Source organism: Oncorhynchus masou, chromosome 9, assembly GCF_036934945.1.
Source record: "Oncorhynchus masou masou isolate Uvic2021 chromosome 9, UVic_Omas_1.1, whole genome shotgun sequence".
Lineage (NCBI taxonomy): Eukaryota > Metazoa > Chordata > Actinopteri > Salmoniformes > Salmonidae > Oncorhynchus > Oncorhynchus masou.
The window spans coordinates 9255772-9270964 of NC_088220.1; the positions used below are offsets into that span (position 1 = coordinate 9255772).

Here is a 15193-nt window from a genome sequence, read left to right on the forward strand (position 1 = left end):
CTGTCCATGACAACATCACAGAGACACGTCTAGCACCTCATCATTCTGTCCATGACAACATCACAGAGACACGTCTAGCACCTCATCATTCTGTCCATGACAACATCACAGAGAGACTCATCATTCATTTGAGTTCACTCACTCTGTCTGTCAGAAGCTTTTCAGCTCCCAGGCATTAGAAACAGTTTAGTGGTAAATCGTCATTCTGTCAAAGAGACATGTGGAGGGTTTTTTTTCTGTGACAATTGATATGAACACTTGTACAGGATTGACATAGAGCATTAATTACGTAACAAGTTATTAGATCATGACAATGGCATTTAGTGATGCAATATAATTTGACATTATGCTAGACCTTTGACATTATGAGAAACGGCAATTACATTTTGTAATGCCAATTACTAGACATAAAACTTTAATAAACATAATGAAACATAATGACAAAAGAAGAAAAGATAACTAAGCCTAACGTGTTTTTAAGCGTTCATGTTTTTCTAATTCATCAAACAAAAAAAAACATTTCCTTCCTTCAAATACAACAGCGTTAAACAATCGAGAGGACAGACAGACAAACAAACAAGTCATCAACATAAAGACCAGCTGCAAAACAAACAGAGCAGGAGCACTGAGGTGTTTAAGGTTTAATGCTGTTCCCCGGGGACCCGTTTGGGCTGGTTACAGCCCCACGCCCTCCTGGGAGAGCAATGGAAACATACGCCACCACAGGAACACCCTAGGCCTTCAGGAGGTGGAGGAGGAGATGCATCCTTCCCTCCTTCCCTCCTTCCCTCTGGCAGGGGGAAGACAAAGGTAGAGGCGTTCTTTCTAGGCCCTGACACCTGTCAACACATTAGGTGTCAAATAAACAGCCTTTCAACCTGGGCCAGCAGGTAAACCCAGTAGATGAAAGTGCCAGTCTTCTGACAGGCTGGGCTGGGTGTGTATCTGGCAGAATCAGCTCCAAGACCAGGTTGAAGAATGATGGACCTGGAGAACATGCCAGAGGAGCTGTGGTATGGTGTGTTATATTCAGATACAGTCTCTGAAGCGAGAGTCCAGGAGACTGGCAGTAGGAGACAGGCCCATAGAGACTGGTAGTAGGAGACAGGCCTGTAGAGACTGGTAGTAGGAGACAGGCCCAGACCTAGATCCAGTCTGTTTTAGTGCTTCTAGATCCAGTCTGTTTTAGTGCTTCTAGATCCAGTCTGTTTTAGTGCTTCTAGATCCAGTCTGTTTTAGTGCTTCTAGATCAAGTCTGTTTTAGTGCTTCTAGATCCAGTCTGTTGGAGTGCTTCTAGATCCAGTCTGTTGGGGTGCTTCTAGATCCAGTCTGTTGGGGTGCATCTAGATCCAGTCTGTTGGGGTGCTTCTAGATCTAGTCTGTTGGGGTGCATCTAGATCCAGTCTGTTGGGGTGCTTCTAGATCCAGTCTGTTGGGGTGCATCTAGATCAAGTCTGTTGGAGTGCTTCTAGATCCAGTCTGTTGGGGTGCTTCTAGATCCAGTCTGTTGGGGTGCTTCTAGATCTAGTCTGTTGGGGTGCATCTAGATCCAGTCTGTTGGGGTGCTTCTAGATCCAGTCTGTTGGGGTGCTTCTAGATCCAGTCTGTTGGTGTGCATCTAGATCCAGTCTGTTGGGGTGCTTCTAGATCCAGTCTGTTGGGGTGCTTCAAGATCCAGTCTGTTGGGGTGCTTCTAGATCCAGTCTGTTGGAGTGCTTCTAGATCCAGTCTGTTGGGGTGCTTCTAGATCCAGTCTGTTGGGGTGCATCTAGATCCAGTCTGTTGGGGTGCATCTAGATCCAGTCTGTTGGGGTGCTTCTAGATCCAGTCTGTTGGGGTGCTTCTAGATCCAGTCTGTTGGGGTGCTTCTAGATCCAGTCTGTTGGAGTGCTTGGTGAAAACCAACCTTAAGTCAGTAGGTGTAATTCAAATAAAAAGAAACACTGGCTAGCTAGCATTAGCTAGCTTGTTGACAACGCTGATTTTCAGAAATCTACGGGGAGGAATCCAATTCATGACATAAGACTTGATCTGCACTCATTTAGCTATTGAAAAATAAAAAGCATAAAAATATTGACAGAAAAATCATAAAAAATGATTAAATATGTACAGAATTTACATGAGCTCTCTGCCTAGGCTGCCACTAGGTGCCATGACAGCAAAATAGTTATTCATTATAGTTGTACTGCAGAAGAATGTGTTACCATTATTATTGTTATTTTCTCTTGCGTAATGTTGATGTCTGTCGGTCCAGTATTTATTCTTAAAATATGCATTTGTCTGTTTGTCCAAATGTTTTTGAAGCTAAGCAGCCTACTCACGTCTGCCACATAAACACATATTTTTCACTCTGAGTGTCACGCCTTGGTCATTGTATTTTGTGTTTTCGTTATATATTTGGTTAGGCCAGGGTGTGACATGGGTTTATGTATTGTATTTTTGTATTGGGGTTTGTAGTATTTGGGATTGCGGCTGAGTAGGGGTGTTGTGTGGGCTTGGCTGCCTGAGGCGGTTCTCAATCAGAGTCAGGTGATTCTCGTTGTCTCTGATTGGGAACCGTATTTATGTAGCCTGGTTTTCACTGTGTATTTCGTGGGTGATTGTTCCTGTCTCTGTGTAGTGTTCACCAGATAGGCTGTAATAGGTTTCACGTTCCGTTTTGTTGTTTTGTATTTATTAATTATTTCATGTATAGTTCCGTTATTTGTTTCATTAATAAACATGAGTAACCAACACGCTGCATTTCGGTCCGACTCTCTTTCGACAAACGAAGAACGTCGTTACACTGAGGAGCTGAGGGGATGATGAGGGGTTGATGCCTGAAGCCATCACAGACTGCCTTGTCAGGTGTAACACTAACTCTGGGTTTATGGCTACTTAGGTGGTAATATATCGTCCCAGAATTCCACAGGTGTCTCTTTCCTTCCCAAAGTGGTCTGGATCAGATAAGGAATCTCTCCCAGCCAGTCCCTCTGCTCTCTGTCCTCCATCAGTTGCTGCTCGACTCTGCTGTCCGCCCCCAGCCCCCTACCCCCTACCCTCTGCTCCAGGTCTAGCTGTGTGGAGAGAAAGGCTGTATCAGACAGGAAGGAAATGTGAAAATAATGATATATTTAACAGAGTCACCTTTCTATAAATCCACAGACACATGACTGTTTCTCAAATGGAACGCCATTCCCTATGTAGTGCACAACTTTTGATCAGGCCCCATAGGGTAGGGGTCAAGAGTAGTCCTTTTAAAAGGTAATAGGGTACCATTTGGGAGGCAACCACAGACAATCAAATCAAATAAAACTTTATTGTTCACATGCAACGAATACAACGGGGTAGTAGACCTTGACAGGGAAATGCTTACTGACAAGCCCTGAACCAACAATGCGGTTTAAAGAAAAATAAAAGTGTTAAGAAAGTATTTACTAAAAATAAACTGAAGTAAAAATAATAATAATAAAAAATAAACCAATTAAAAAAAGAGAGAAAAAAAACTAATAATTAATGAGCAGCAGTAAAATAACAGTCGCGAGGCTACATACAGGGGGTACTAGTACAGAGTCAATGTGGAGGCTACATACAGGGGGTACCGGTACAGAGTCAATGTGGAGACTATATACAGGGGGTACCGGTACAGAGTCAATGTGGAGACTATATACAGGGGGTACCGGTACAGAGTCAATGTGGAGGGTATATACAGGGGGTAACAGTACAGAGTCAATGTGGAGGCTATATACAGGGGGTACCAGTACAGAGTCAATGTGGAGGCTATATACAGGGGGTACCGGTACAGAGTCAATGTGGAGGCTATATACAGGGGGTACCGGTACAGAGTCAATGTGGAGGCTATATACAGGGGGTACTAGTACAGAGTCAATGTGGAGGCTATATACAGGGGGTACCGGTACAGAGTCAATGTGGAGGCTATATACAGGGGGTACTAGTACAGAGTCAATGTGGAGGCTATATACAGGGGTACTAGTACAGAGTCAATGTGGAGGCTATATACAGGGGGTACCTGTACAGAGTCAATGTGGAGGCTATATACAGGGGGTACCGGTACAGAGTCAATGTGGAGGCTATATACAGGGGGTACCGGTACAGAGTCAATGTGGAGGCTATATACAGGGGGTACCGGTACAGAGTCAATGTGGAGGCTATATACAGGGGGTACCGGTACAGAGTCAATGTGGAGGCTATATACAGGGGTACCGGTACAGAGTCAATGTGGAGGCTATATACAGGGGGTACCGGTACAGAATCAATGTGGAGGCTATATACAGGGGGTACCGGTACAGAGTCAATGTGGAGGCTATATACAGGGGGTACCGGTACAGAGTCAATGTGGAGGCTATATACAGGGGGTACCGGTACAGAGTCAATGTGGAGGAAATATACAGGGGGTACCGGTACAGAGTCAATTTGGAGGCTATATACAGGGGGTAACGGTACAGAGTCAATGTGGAGGCTATATACAGGGGGTACCGGTACAGAGTCAATGTGGAGGCTATATACAGGGGGTACTGGTACAGAGTCAATGTGGAGGCTATATACAGGTGGTACTGGTACACTCGTATTAACATCTGCTAACCATGTGTATGTGACAAATAAAATTTGATTTGATTTGATTTGATTTTGTACTGGTACCCCCTGTATATAGCCTCCACATTGACTCTGTAACGGTACCCCCTGTATATAGCCTCCACATTGACTCTGTACTGGTACCCCCTGTATATAGCCTCCACATTGACTCTGTACCGGTACCCCCTGTATATAGCCTCCACATTGACTCAGTACTGGTACCCCCTGTATATAGCCATATACAGGGGGTACTGGTACAGAGTCAATACAGAGTCAATGTGGAGGCTATATACAGGGGGTACCAGTACAGCGTCAACGTGGAGGCTATATACAGGGGGTACTAGTACAGAGTCAATGTGGAGGCTATATACAGGGGGTACTGGTACAGAGTCAATGTGGAGGCTATATACAGGGGGTACCGGTACAGAGTCAATGTGGAGGCTATATACAGGGTGTTACGGTACAGAGTCAATTTGGAGGCTATATACAGGGGGTAACGGTACAGAGTCAATGTGGAGGCTATATACAGGTGGTACTAGTACAGAGTCAATGTGGAGGCTATATACAGGGGGTACTGGTACAGAGTCAATGTGGAGGCTATATACAGGGGGTACCAGTACAGAGTCAATGTGGAGGCTATATACAGGGGGTACCGGTACAGAGTCAATGTGGAGACTATATACAGGGGGTACTGGTACAGAGTCAATGTGGAGGCTATATACAGGGGGTACTGGTACAGAGTCAATGTGGAGGCTATATACAGGGGGTACCAGTACAGAGTCAATGTGGAGGCTATATACAGGGGGTACCGGTACAGAGTCAATGTGGAGGCTATATACAGGGGGTACCGTTACAGAGTCAATGTGGAGGCTATATACAGGGGGTACCGGTACAGAGTCAATGTGGAGGCTATATACAGGGGGTACCGGTACAGAGTCAATGTGGAGACTATATACAGGGGGTACCGTTACAGAGTCAATGTGGAGGCTATATACAGGGGGTACCGTTACAGAGTCAATGTGCGCGGGTACAAGGGGTACCGTTACAGAGTCAATGTGCGCGGGTACAGGGGGTACTGGTACAGAGTCAATGTGCGCGGGTACAGGGGGTAATGGTACAGAGTCAATGTGCGCGGGTACAGGGGGTACCATTACAGAGTCAATGTGCGCGGGTACAGGGGTACCATTACAGAGTCAATGTGCGCCGGTACAGGGGGTACCGGTACAGAGTCAATGTGCGCGGGTACAGGTTAGTCGAGGAAATTGAGGTAATGTGTACATGCAGGTAGAGGTAAAGTGACTATGCATTGATAATAAACAGAGAGTAGCAGCAGGGGCGGGGTGGGGACAATTCAAATAGTCCGGGAAGCCATTTGATTAGCTGTTCAGGAGTCTTGTGGCTTCGGGTTAAAAGCTGTTAAGAAGCCTCTTGGACAGTACCTCCATCCAGTCCATTAGAAGTGGTCTGTTCCCACAAACGTATGGTAATGACCCAATACGTGCAGAGACTAGCAACACAAACTACTCTTTAATGACAGGTATTTTACAGTGGTGAGTTGATGACTGTAGCGAAAGGTATTGGACGGGGGAGGCCTATGCCAGTTGAGGGTAAGCCCAGTTGCAACAGGATGCGGCCTCAAATCATTTCCTATAAGATGTCTATTTACCTGTGGTTGATATTTGAGACAAATTACTACATTCCAAATGGCACTCTATTTCTTACATAGTACACTACATAGGGCATAGGGTGCCTTTTTGTATGCATTTTGCCCCCCTATTTTTGTGCCCAGTCAACATATTTTGGTGACAATAACCATATTTCCATCCACAGTTTTTATCAGAGTAAAGTCATACTTCATCACCTAATTTTATCCGCACATTGTTTTTATGCAGATTTTGAATATTCGCATGAAAATATGTCGCCAATTGGACAGAAACCTAGCTAGTATCCCTAAATTCACGTAGTAGTGATCACATGTACCTCAGGATACACATATTTGACTGAGACAAATATAGACTATGGTTGCCATTTGCCACTGATCAAAACAGAGATGTTATGTTAGCATAATGCAGGGGTTCACAAACTTTTTTTTTGCTTCGTGACCCATCAATTGAGGTGTCTTTTGAGTCCACCATAAGGGTTGAACGGTGAGAAAAAAAACATACACAGATCAAAGAATAAAACGAAAATATTATCATGGCAGCAGAGGGCCAATTTTGCAGTTTGAAAACTAAGCTTCTGCGATTCCACACGTCTCGCCCTGGAGCTGAGATAAAATGTTGCAGTTTGAAAAGTAAGCTTCTGCGATCCCACACGTCTCGCCCTGGAGCTGAGATAAAATGTTGCAGTTTGAAAAGTAAGCTTCTGCGATTCCACACGTCTCGCCCTGGAGCTGAGATAAAATGTTGCAGTTTGAAAAGTAAGCTTCTGCGATTCCACACGTCTCGCCCTGGAGCTGAGATAAAATGTTGCAGTTTGAAAACTAAGCTTCTGCAATCCCACACATCTCGCCCTGGAGCTGAGATAAAATGTTGCAGTTTGAAAACTAAGCTTCTGCGATCCCACACGTCTCGCCCTGGAGCTGAGATAAAATGTTGCAGGTTGAAAAGTAAGCTTCTGCAATCACACACGTCTCGCCCTGGAGCTGAGATAAAATGTTGCAGGTTGAAAGCTAATTTCCTGCGATTCTGCACATTTTGACATGGCTTTTTATGCTTAAAACATTTCATACCAACGTCAATGGGAGCCTGATTGTCTAGCTTTTATTTAGTTGATTGTAAATTCACCTACTTTATATTTGGTTTTAGTCATTTTACGTTTACACTGAAATCATTTTTCTATCCTGAAAATTGTATTAAAATATAGAATTTACTGTATATATATATTTATTTTGCGATGCACAAACGTCCTCCCGCTCCCCACTTGGACCCCTGCCCCCGACCGACAGTTTGGGACCTTATTGCTAATGTAGATTTCAACATTGTGGGCAGATCTGTACACTTTATTCAATAGGGTCTGATGGGAGACGTTGCTAATGTACACTAACGTATTGGTGTGTCTGACTCTGCCCTAAAATGACATGTTGTGCGTCAATAGCATGTTTTTTTAGAAACTTTAGCAGGGATGGTAGTGTGCCAAGGTGTCAATTATCTATCTAGACCAACCCTAAACTGCCTTACACACACCTATCTTCTGGAGTGAACCCAACAAAAATTAAATAATTGTATCAAAACCTTTTTTAACAGAACAGGATAACAGAAAGTCATTTAGGTATCAGTAAACACAATACAACTGAATATAACATACCACAATGTTGTTGGCTTGAGACTTTGTTGAACCTAGCATTTGATCACGCCTGTCGTTCTTTTGTCTTAAAGCTACAGTATACCTTTGGGTAGACTGGAACTCTGTTCCAAAGGCCACACTACTGAGAATGTGTCACGTTCTGACCATAGTTCTTTTGTGTTTTTCTTGTTTTAGTGTTGGTCAGGACGTGAGCTGGGTGGGCATTCTATGTTGTGTGTCTAGTTTGTCCGTTTCTATGTATGGCCTGATATGGTTCTCAATCAGAGGCAGGTGTTAGTCATTGTCTCTGATTGGGAACCGTATTTAGGCAGCCTGTTTTGTGTTGTGTTTTGTGGGTTGTCGTTTCCTGTCTTTGTGTTCTCTGCACCAGATAGGACTGTTTCGGGTTTTGCCATGTTTGTTGTTTTTGTAATTGTTCATGTTTAGTTTCTCTTATTAAGAGAACACTAACCACGCTGCGCTTTGGTCCTCTCCTTCAACGGAAGAAAACCGTTACAGAATGAAGCTTTATATTAGGATGTATATATTAACATTCTAGTCTGGTGGCGTAGTCTCACACCTAGTCATTATAGAATCCTAACTCTTAACAGTAGCAGAGATTTAACAAAGTGAGATAACGTCTTAAGCATTACCAATTTATAGACCGAACGTCTTCCCCAATTGTATGACGCCAAAGCTCTGACGTTTGGTCAAACATATGAAATGACTGCTGAATAAATCCCGCCACAGATTTCAGGGAAACCTAGATGTTATTTAGCCATGAAAGGATCTTAGTCCCACTGAGATTATCTTAAATACAGTTGTATTATGAATACTTTGGCTGGCTCGTAGAGCTCTCATCCTGGGCCCTAACTTGCACTCATTTACCTCATCATCAACAGACTATCAACTATTTAGCCATTAGTAATGTTTAAAATTAAAAAACCTTTCAATGTCAGGTGGTTTGGTGTCTGACAATTCATAACTGACAGTTTAGCTTGAGAAGAAAACACTACAGTCTCAGTTTTCTTGCTCAAGGCTCAATCATCGTTTTGCCCCGACACCTCTCTCTTGTCGGCTTAGTTAAGATAATATTGTGACATATGCATATCCTTGCTTCTAGGTCCTGAGCTACATGCAGTTAGATTTGGATATGTCATTTTTAGGCAAATATATATATATATATATATATAGATATATATATATATATATATATATCGATCCTTAAGAGGTTTTAAGATAATATGGTGACGTGTGCATATCATTGCTTCAAGAGAAGTTTTAAGAGGTTTTAAGAGGGTTTTAAGAGGTTTTAAGAGGGTTTTAAGAGGTTTTAAGAGGGTTCTAAGGGGTTTTAAGAGGGCTTTAAGAGGTTTTAAGAGGTTTTAAGGGGGTTTAAGATAATATGGTGACATGGTTGTGCAACTGGATAATTCCAAGGTACCGGTCTAAATTGAGGATTGCATTATACACACGTAATACTAAGGATGTACTTTCGTTCTATGTACTTTATAATGAAATATATACTATACTTTCATTCTATGTACTTTATAATGAAATATATACTATACTTTCGTTCAATGTACTTTATATAGAAATATATACTATACTTTCATTCTATGTACTTTATAATGAAATATATACTATACTTTTGTTCTATGTACTTTATATAGAAATATATACTATACTTTCATTCTATGTACTTTATAATGAAATATATACTGTACTTTCTTACTATATACTTTATAATAAAATATATATACCATACTTTCTTTCTTCCTTTCAATCATAGGATGTATCTTGGTATTGTATTTGCTCTCGTTTTTCGACATCGAAGTCTTCGAAACTTCAACATTAATATACCATGATAGTAGAAAGACAAGAGAAAATAAGCCAAGAAAGACATTGTGTTGAGAGAATATTGACCCCAGGTTGAGACAGACAGGTTGAGACAGACAGGTCAGACAGACAGGTTGAGACAGACAGGTCAGAAAGGCAGGTTGAGACAGACAGGTCAGACAGGTCAGACAGACAGGTTGAGACAGACAGGTTGAGACAGACAGGTCAGAAAGGCAGGTTGAGACAGACAGGTCAGACAGGTCAGACAGACAGGTTGAGACAGACAGGTTGAGACAGACAGGTCAGACAGACAGGTTGAGACAGACAGGTCAGACAGACAGGTTGAGACAGGTTGAGACAGACAGGTCAGACAGACAGTTTGAGAAAGACAGGTCAGAAAGGCAGGTTGAGACAGACAGGTCAGACAGGTCAAGCAGACAGGTTGAAACAGACAGGTTGAGACAGACAGATCAGACAGACAGGTCAGACAGACAGGTTGAGACAGACAGGTCAGACAGACAGGTTAAGACAGACAGGTTGAGACAGACAGGTCAGACAGACAGGTCAGACAGACAGGTTGAGACAGACAGGTCAGACAGACAGGTTGAGACAGACAGGTCAGACAGACAGGTCAGACAGACAGGTTGAGACAGACAGGTCAGACAGACAGGTCAGACAGACAGGTTGAGACAGACAGGTCAGACAGACAGGTCAGACAGACAGGCCAGACAGACAGGTTGAGACAGACAGGTCAGACAGACAGGCCAGACAGACAGGTTGAGATGAGGCAGAGACAACACAACTCCACCTCTTAGTTTTCTGTCATAACTGTTGTATTTTGATTGGGTGTCTGACTGGCTGCTTCACCCTGGATGAGCACAGTAAAGAATAATGTAAAAGACCAGAGGAGAGAGCTGTGAGATCCGGCTCGGTATAATGCTTTCATTTGTGGTTCTGCTACAAGCCTCACTTGAAACCAGCAGGCCCGATTGAGCACAGACAATGGGAAGTCATCACGCCCGTCTCCCTCTGCAAACACAGGGACGATTAGGGAATCAAAGATGTGAGAACTGACTGTGACTGAAATGAAAAGCGACTCTGTCAACTCTTTCCGCAAACATCACCAACGCTAAACAGAAACCATTGTCATGGAACATGGTAATGGCGTGTGTGTGTGTGTGTGTGTGTGTGTGTGTGTGTGTGTGTGTGTGTGTGTGTGTGTGTGTGTGTGTGTGTGTGTGTGTGTGTGTGTGTGTGTGTGTGTGTGTGTGTGTGTGTGTGTGTGTGTGTGTGTGTGTGTGTGTGTGTGTGTGTGTGTGTGTGTGCGTGTGTGTGTGCATGCATTTGCCTGTATCCGTGATGAGCTATCGTCTACAGAGACTAGTCTCCACACAGAAGCCACAGATGGGAGAGTGATTTTTTTCCCCATTTAGCTGTGTCACTCAAGGAGAGAGAGGGAGAGAGAGAGAGAGGACTCATGCTTAAGCATCCTAAATGCGACCTTATTCCCTATATAGTGCCCTGTGTGCCCTGGTCAAAAGTAGTGCACTACATAGGGAACAGGATGCCGTTTGGGGCACGGACCTGTTGAGTTCCTCACAGCCCCACAAGGGAACAGGGGTGAGCTTGACAAGAGCCTTCGGCCGTTGGAGGTGAAAAGCGTTAATCCTGAATTAAATGATCTGGCACTTTACAAAATACGAGACAATTACAGGGATAATTATACCAAGCCTTCAAACAGTGCCCGTGGGTCACAATTACCATCATACGGTAGGCTTCACACATAGGAGAGCTACTCCAGCATCAGTCTACTCTCTCTAGGTATGACTGCCACAGTGGAGGGGCCCACAGATCTACGGTAGAGAGGTGGAGGGTGGAGGGGCCCACAGACCTACGGTAGAGAGGTGGAGGGTGGAGGGGACCACAGACCTACGGTAGAGAGGTGGAGGGTGGAGGGGATCACAGACCTACAGTAGAGAGGTGGAGGGTGGAGGGGCCCACAGACCTACTGTAGAGAGGTGGAGGGTGGAGGGGACCACAGACCTATAGTAGAGAGGTGGAGGGTGGAGGGGACCACAGACCTACGGTAGAGAGGTGGAGGGTGGAGGGGCCCACAGACCTACAGTAGAGAGGTGGAGGGTGGAGGGGCCCACAGACCTACGGTAGAGAGGTGGAGGGTGGAGGGGACAACAGACCTACAGTAGAGAGGTGGAGGATGGAGGGGACCATAGACATCATGTAGAGAGGTGGAGGGTGGAGGGGACAACAGACCTACAGTAGAGAGGTGGAGGATGGAGGGGACCATAGACATCATGTAGAGAGGTGGAGGGTGGAAGGTGGAAGGGACCAGAGACCTACTGTAGAGAGATGGAGGGTGGAGGGGAACACAGACCTACTGTAGAGAGATGGAGGGTGGAGGGGAACACAGACCTACAGTAGAGAGATGGAGGGTGGAGGGGAACACAGACCTACTGTAGAGAGATGGAGGGTGGAGGGGAACACAGACCTACTGTAGAGAGGTGGAGGGTGGAGGGGACCACAGACCTACGGTAGAGAGGTGGAGGGTGGAGGGGACAAGAGACCTACAGTAGAGAGGTGGAGGATGGAGGGGACCATAGACATCATGTAGAGAGGTGGAGGGTGGATGGTGGAAGGGACCAGAGACCTACTGTAGAGAGATGGAGGGTGGAGGGGAACACAGACCTACTGTAGAGAGATGGAGGGTGGAGGGGAACACAGACCTACAGTAGAGAGATGGAGGGTGGAGGGGAACACAGACCTACTGTAGAGAGATGGAGGGTGGAGGGGAACACAGACCTACTGTAGAGAGGTGGAGGGTGGAGGGGACCACAGACCTACAGTAGAGAGGTGGAGGGTGGAGGGGACCACAGACCTACTGTAGAGAGGTGGAGGGTGGAGGGGACCACAGACCTACAGTAGAGAGGTGGAGGGTGGAGGGGACCACAGACCTACTGTAGAGAGATGGAGGGTGGAGGGGAACACAGACCTACAGTAGAGAGATGGAGGGTGGAGGGGAACACAGACCTACTGTAGAGAGATGGAGGGTGGAGGGGAACACAGACCTACTGTAGAGAGATGGAGGGTGGAGGGGAACACAGACCTACTGTAGAGAGATGGAGGGTGGAGGGGACCACAGACCTACTGTAGAGAGGTGGAGGGTGGAGGGTGGAGAGTGGAGGGGACCACAGACCTACTGTAGAGAGGTGGAGGGTGGAGGGTGGAGAGTGGAGGGGACCACAGACCTACTGTAGAGAGGTGGAGGGTGGAGGGTAACACAGACCTACTGTAGAGAGGTGGAGTGTGGAGGATGAAGGGTGAAGGGGACCAGAGACGTAGCGTAGAGAGCTGGAGGGTGGAGGGGACAACAGACCTACTGTAGAGAGGTGGAGGGTGGAGGGGAACACATACCTACTGTAGAGAGGTGGAGGGTGGAGGGGACCACAGACCTACTGTAGAGAGGTGGAATGTGGTGGGTGGAGGGGTTCACAGACCTACTGTAGAGAGGTGGAGGGTGGAGGGGACCACAGACCTACTGCAGAGATGTGGAGGGTGGAGGGGACCACAGAACTACAGTAGAGAGGTGGAGGGTGGAGGGGACCACAGACCTACTGCAGAGACGTGGAGGGTGGAGGGGACCACAGAGACCTACTGAAGACAGGTGGAGATGACCACATACCTACTGTAGAGAGGTGGAGGGTGAAGGGGACCACAGACCTACTGCAGAGACGTGGAGGGTGGAGGGTGGAGAGGACCACAGACCTACAGTAGAGAGGTGGAGGGTGGAGGGGACCACAGACCTACTGCAGAGACGTGGAGGGTGGAGGGGACCACAGACCTACAGTAGAGAGGTGGAGGGTGGAGTGGACCACAGACCTTTTGTAGAGAGGTGGTGGGTCGAGGGGACCACAGACCTACTGTAGAGAGGTGGAGTGTGGAGGTTGAAGGGTGGAGGGGACCAGAGACCTACTATAGAGAGCTGGAGGGTGGTGGGTGGAGGGAACACAGACTTACTGTAGAGAGGTGGAGGGTGGAGGTGACCACATACCTACTGTAGAGAGCTGGAGGATGGTGGGTGGAGGGAACACAGACCTACTGTAGAGAGGTGGAGGGTGGAGGGGACCACAGAGCTACTGTAGAGAGGTGGAGTGTGGAGGATGAAGGGTAGAGGGGACCACAGAGACCTACTGTAGAAAGCTGGAGGGTGGTGGTTGGAGGGGAACACAGACCTACTGTAGACAGGTGGAGGGTGGAGGTGACCACATACCTACTGTAGAGAGCTGGAGGGTGGAGGGGACAACAGATCTACTGTAGAGAGGTGGAGGGTGGAGGTGATCACATACCTACTGTAGAGAGCTGGAGGGTGGAGGGGACAACAGACCTACTGTAGAGAGGTGGAGGGTGATGGGGACCACATATCTACTGTAGAAAGGTTGAGGGTGGAGGGGACTGCACACCTACTGTAGAAATGTGGAGAAGGAGGGTGGAGGAGACCATAGGCCTACTGTAGAGATGTGGAGGGGGGAGTGGACCACAGACCTACTGTAGAGAGATGGAGCATGTAGGGTGGAGGGTGGATTGGACCACAGACCTACTGTCGAGTGATGGAGGGTGGAGGGGACCACAGACCTACTGCAGAGACGTGGAGGGTGGAGGGGACCACAGACCTACAGTAGAGAGGTGGAGGGTGGAGTGGACCACAGACCTTTTGTAGAGAGGTGGTGGGTCGAGGGGACCACAGACCTACTGTAGAGAGGTGGAGTGTGGAGGTTGAAGGGTGGAGGGGACCAGAGACCTACTATAGAGAGCTGGAGGGTGGTGGGTGGATGGGAACACAGACTTACTGTAGAGAGGTGGAGGGTGGAGGTGACCACATACCTACTGTAGAGAGCTGGAGGATGGTGGGTGGAGGGAACACAGACCTACTGTAGAGAGGTGGAGGGTGGAGGGGACCACAGAGCTACTGTAGAGAGGTGGAGTGTGGAGGATGAAGGGTAGAGGGGACCACAGAGACCTACTGTAGAAAGCTGGAGGGTGGTGGTTGGAGGGGAACACAGACCTACTGTAGACAGGTGGAGGGTGGAGGTGACCACATACCTACTGTAGAGAGCTGGAGGGTGGAGGGGACAACAGATCTACTGTAGAGAGGTGGAGGGTGGAGGTGATCACATACCTACTGTAGAGAGCTGGAGGGTGGAGGGGACAACAGACCTACTGTAGAGAGGTGGAGGGTGATGGGGACCACATATCTACTGTAGAAAGGTTGAGGGTGGAGGGGACTGCACACCTACTGTAGAAATGTGGAGAAGGAGGGTGGAGGAGACCATAGGCCTACTGTAGAGATGTGGAGGGGGGAGTGGACCACAGACCTACTGTAGAGAGATGGAGCATGTAGGGTGGAGGGTGGATTGGACCACAGACCTACTGTCGAGTGATGGAGGGTGGAGGGGACCACAGACCTACTGTAGAGTGATGGAG

At 46.8% G+C, this 15193-nt stretch overlaps 1 protein-coding gene across 1 annotated transcript in view; it reads right to left on the reverse strand.

Annotated features, from left to right (window-relative positions):
* LOC135545401 (uncharacterized) overlaps nucleotides 1–15193 on the reverse strand; it is a 33372-nt gene that overhangs the window by 14986 nt on the left and 3193 nt on the right. The window contains exon 3 of the mRNA XM_064973008.1: nucleotides 10668–10726. Coding sequence (XP_064829080.1) covers nucleotides 10668–10726 — 59 coding nt within the window. The remainder of the gene's footprint in view (nucleotides 1–10667; nucleotides 10727–15193) is intronic.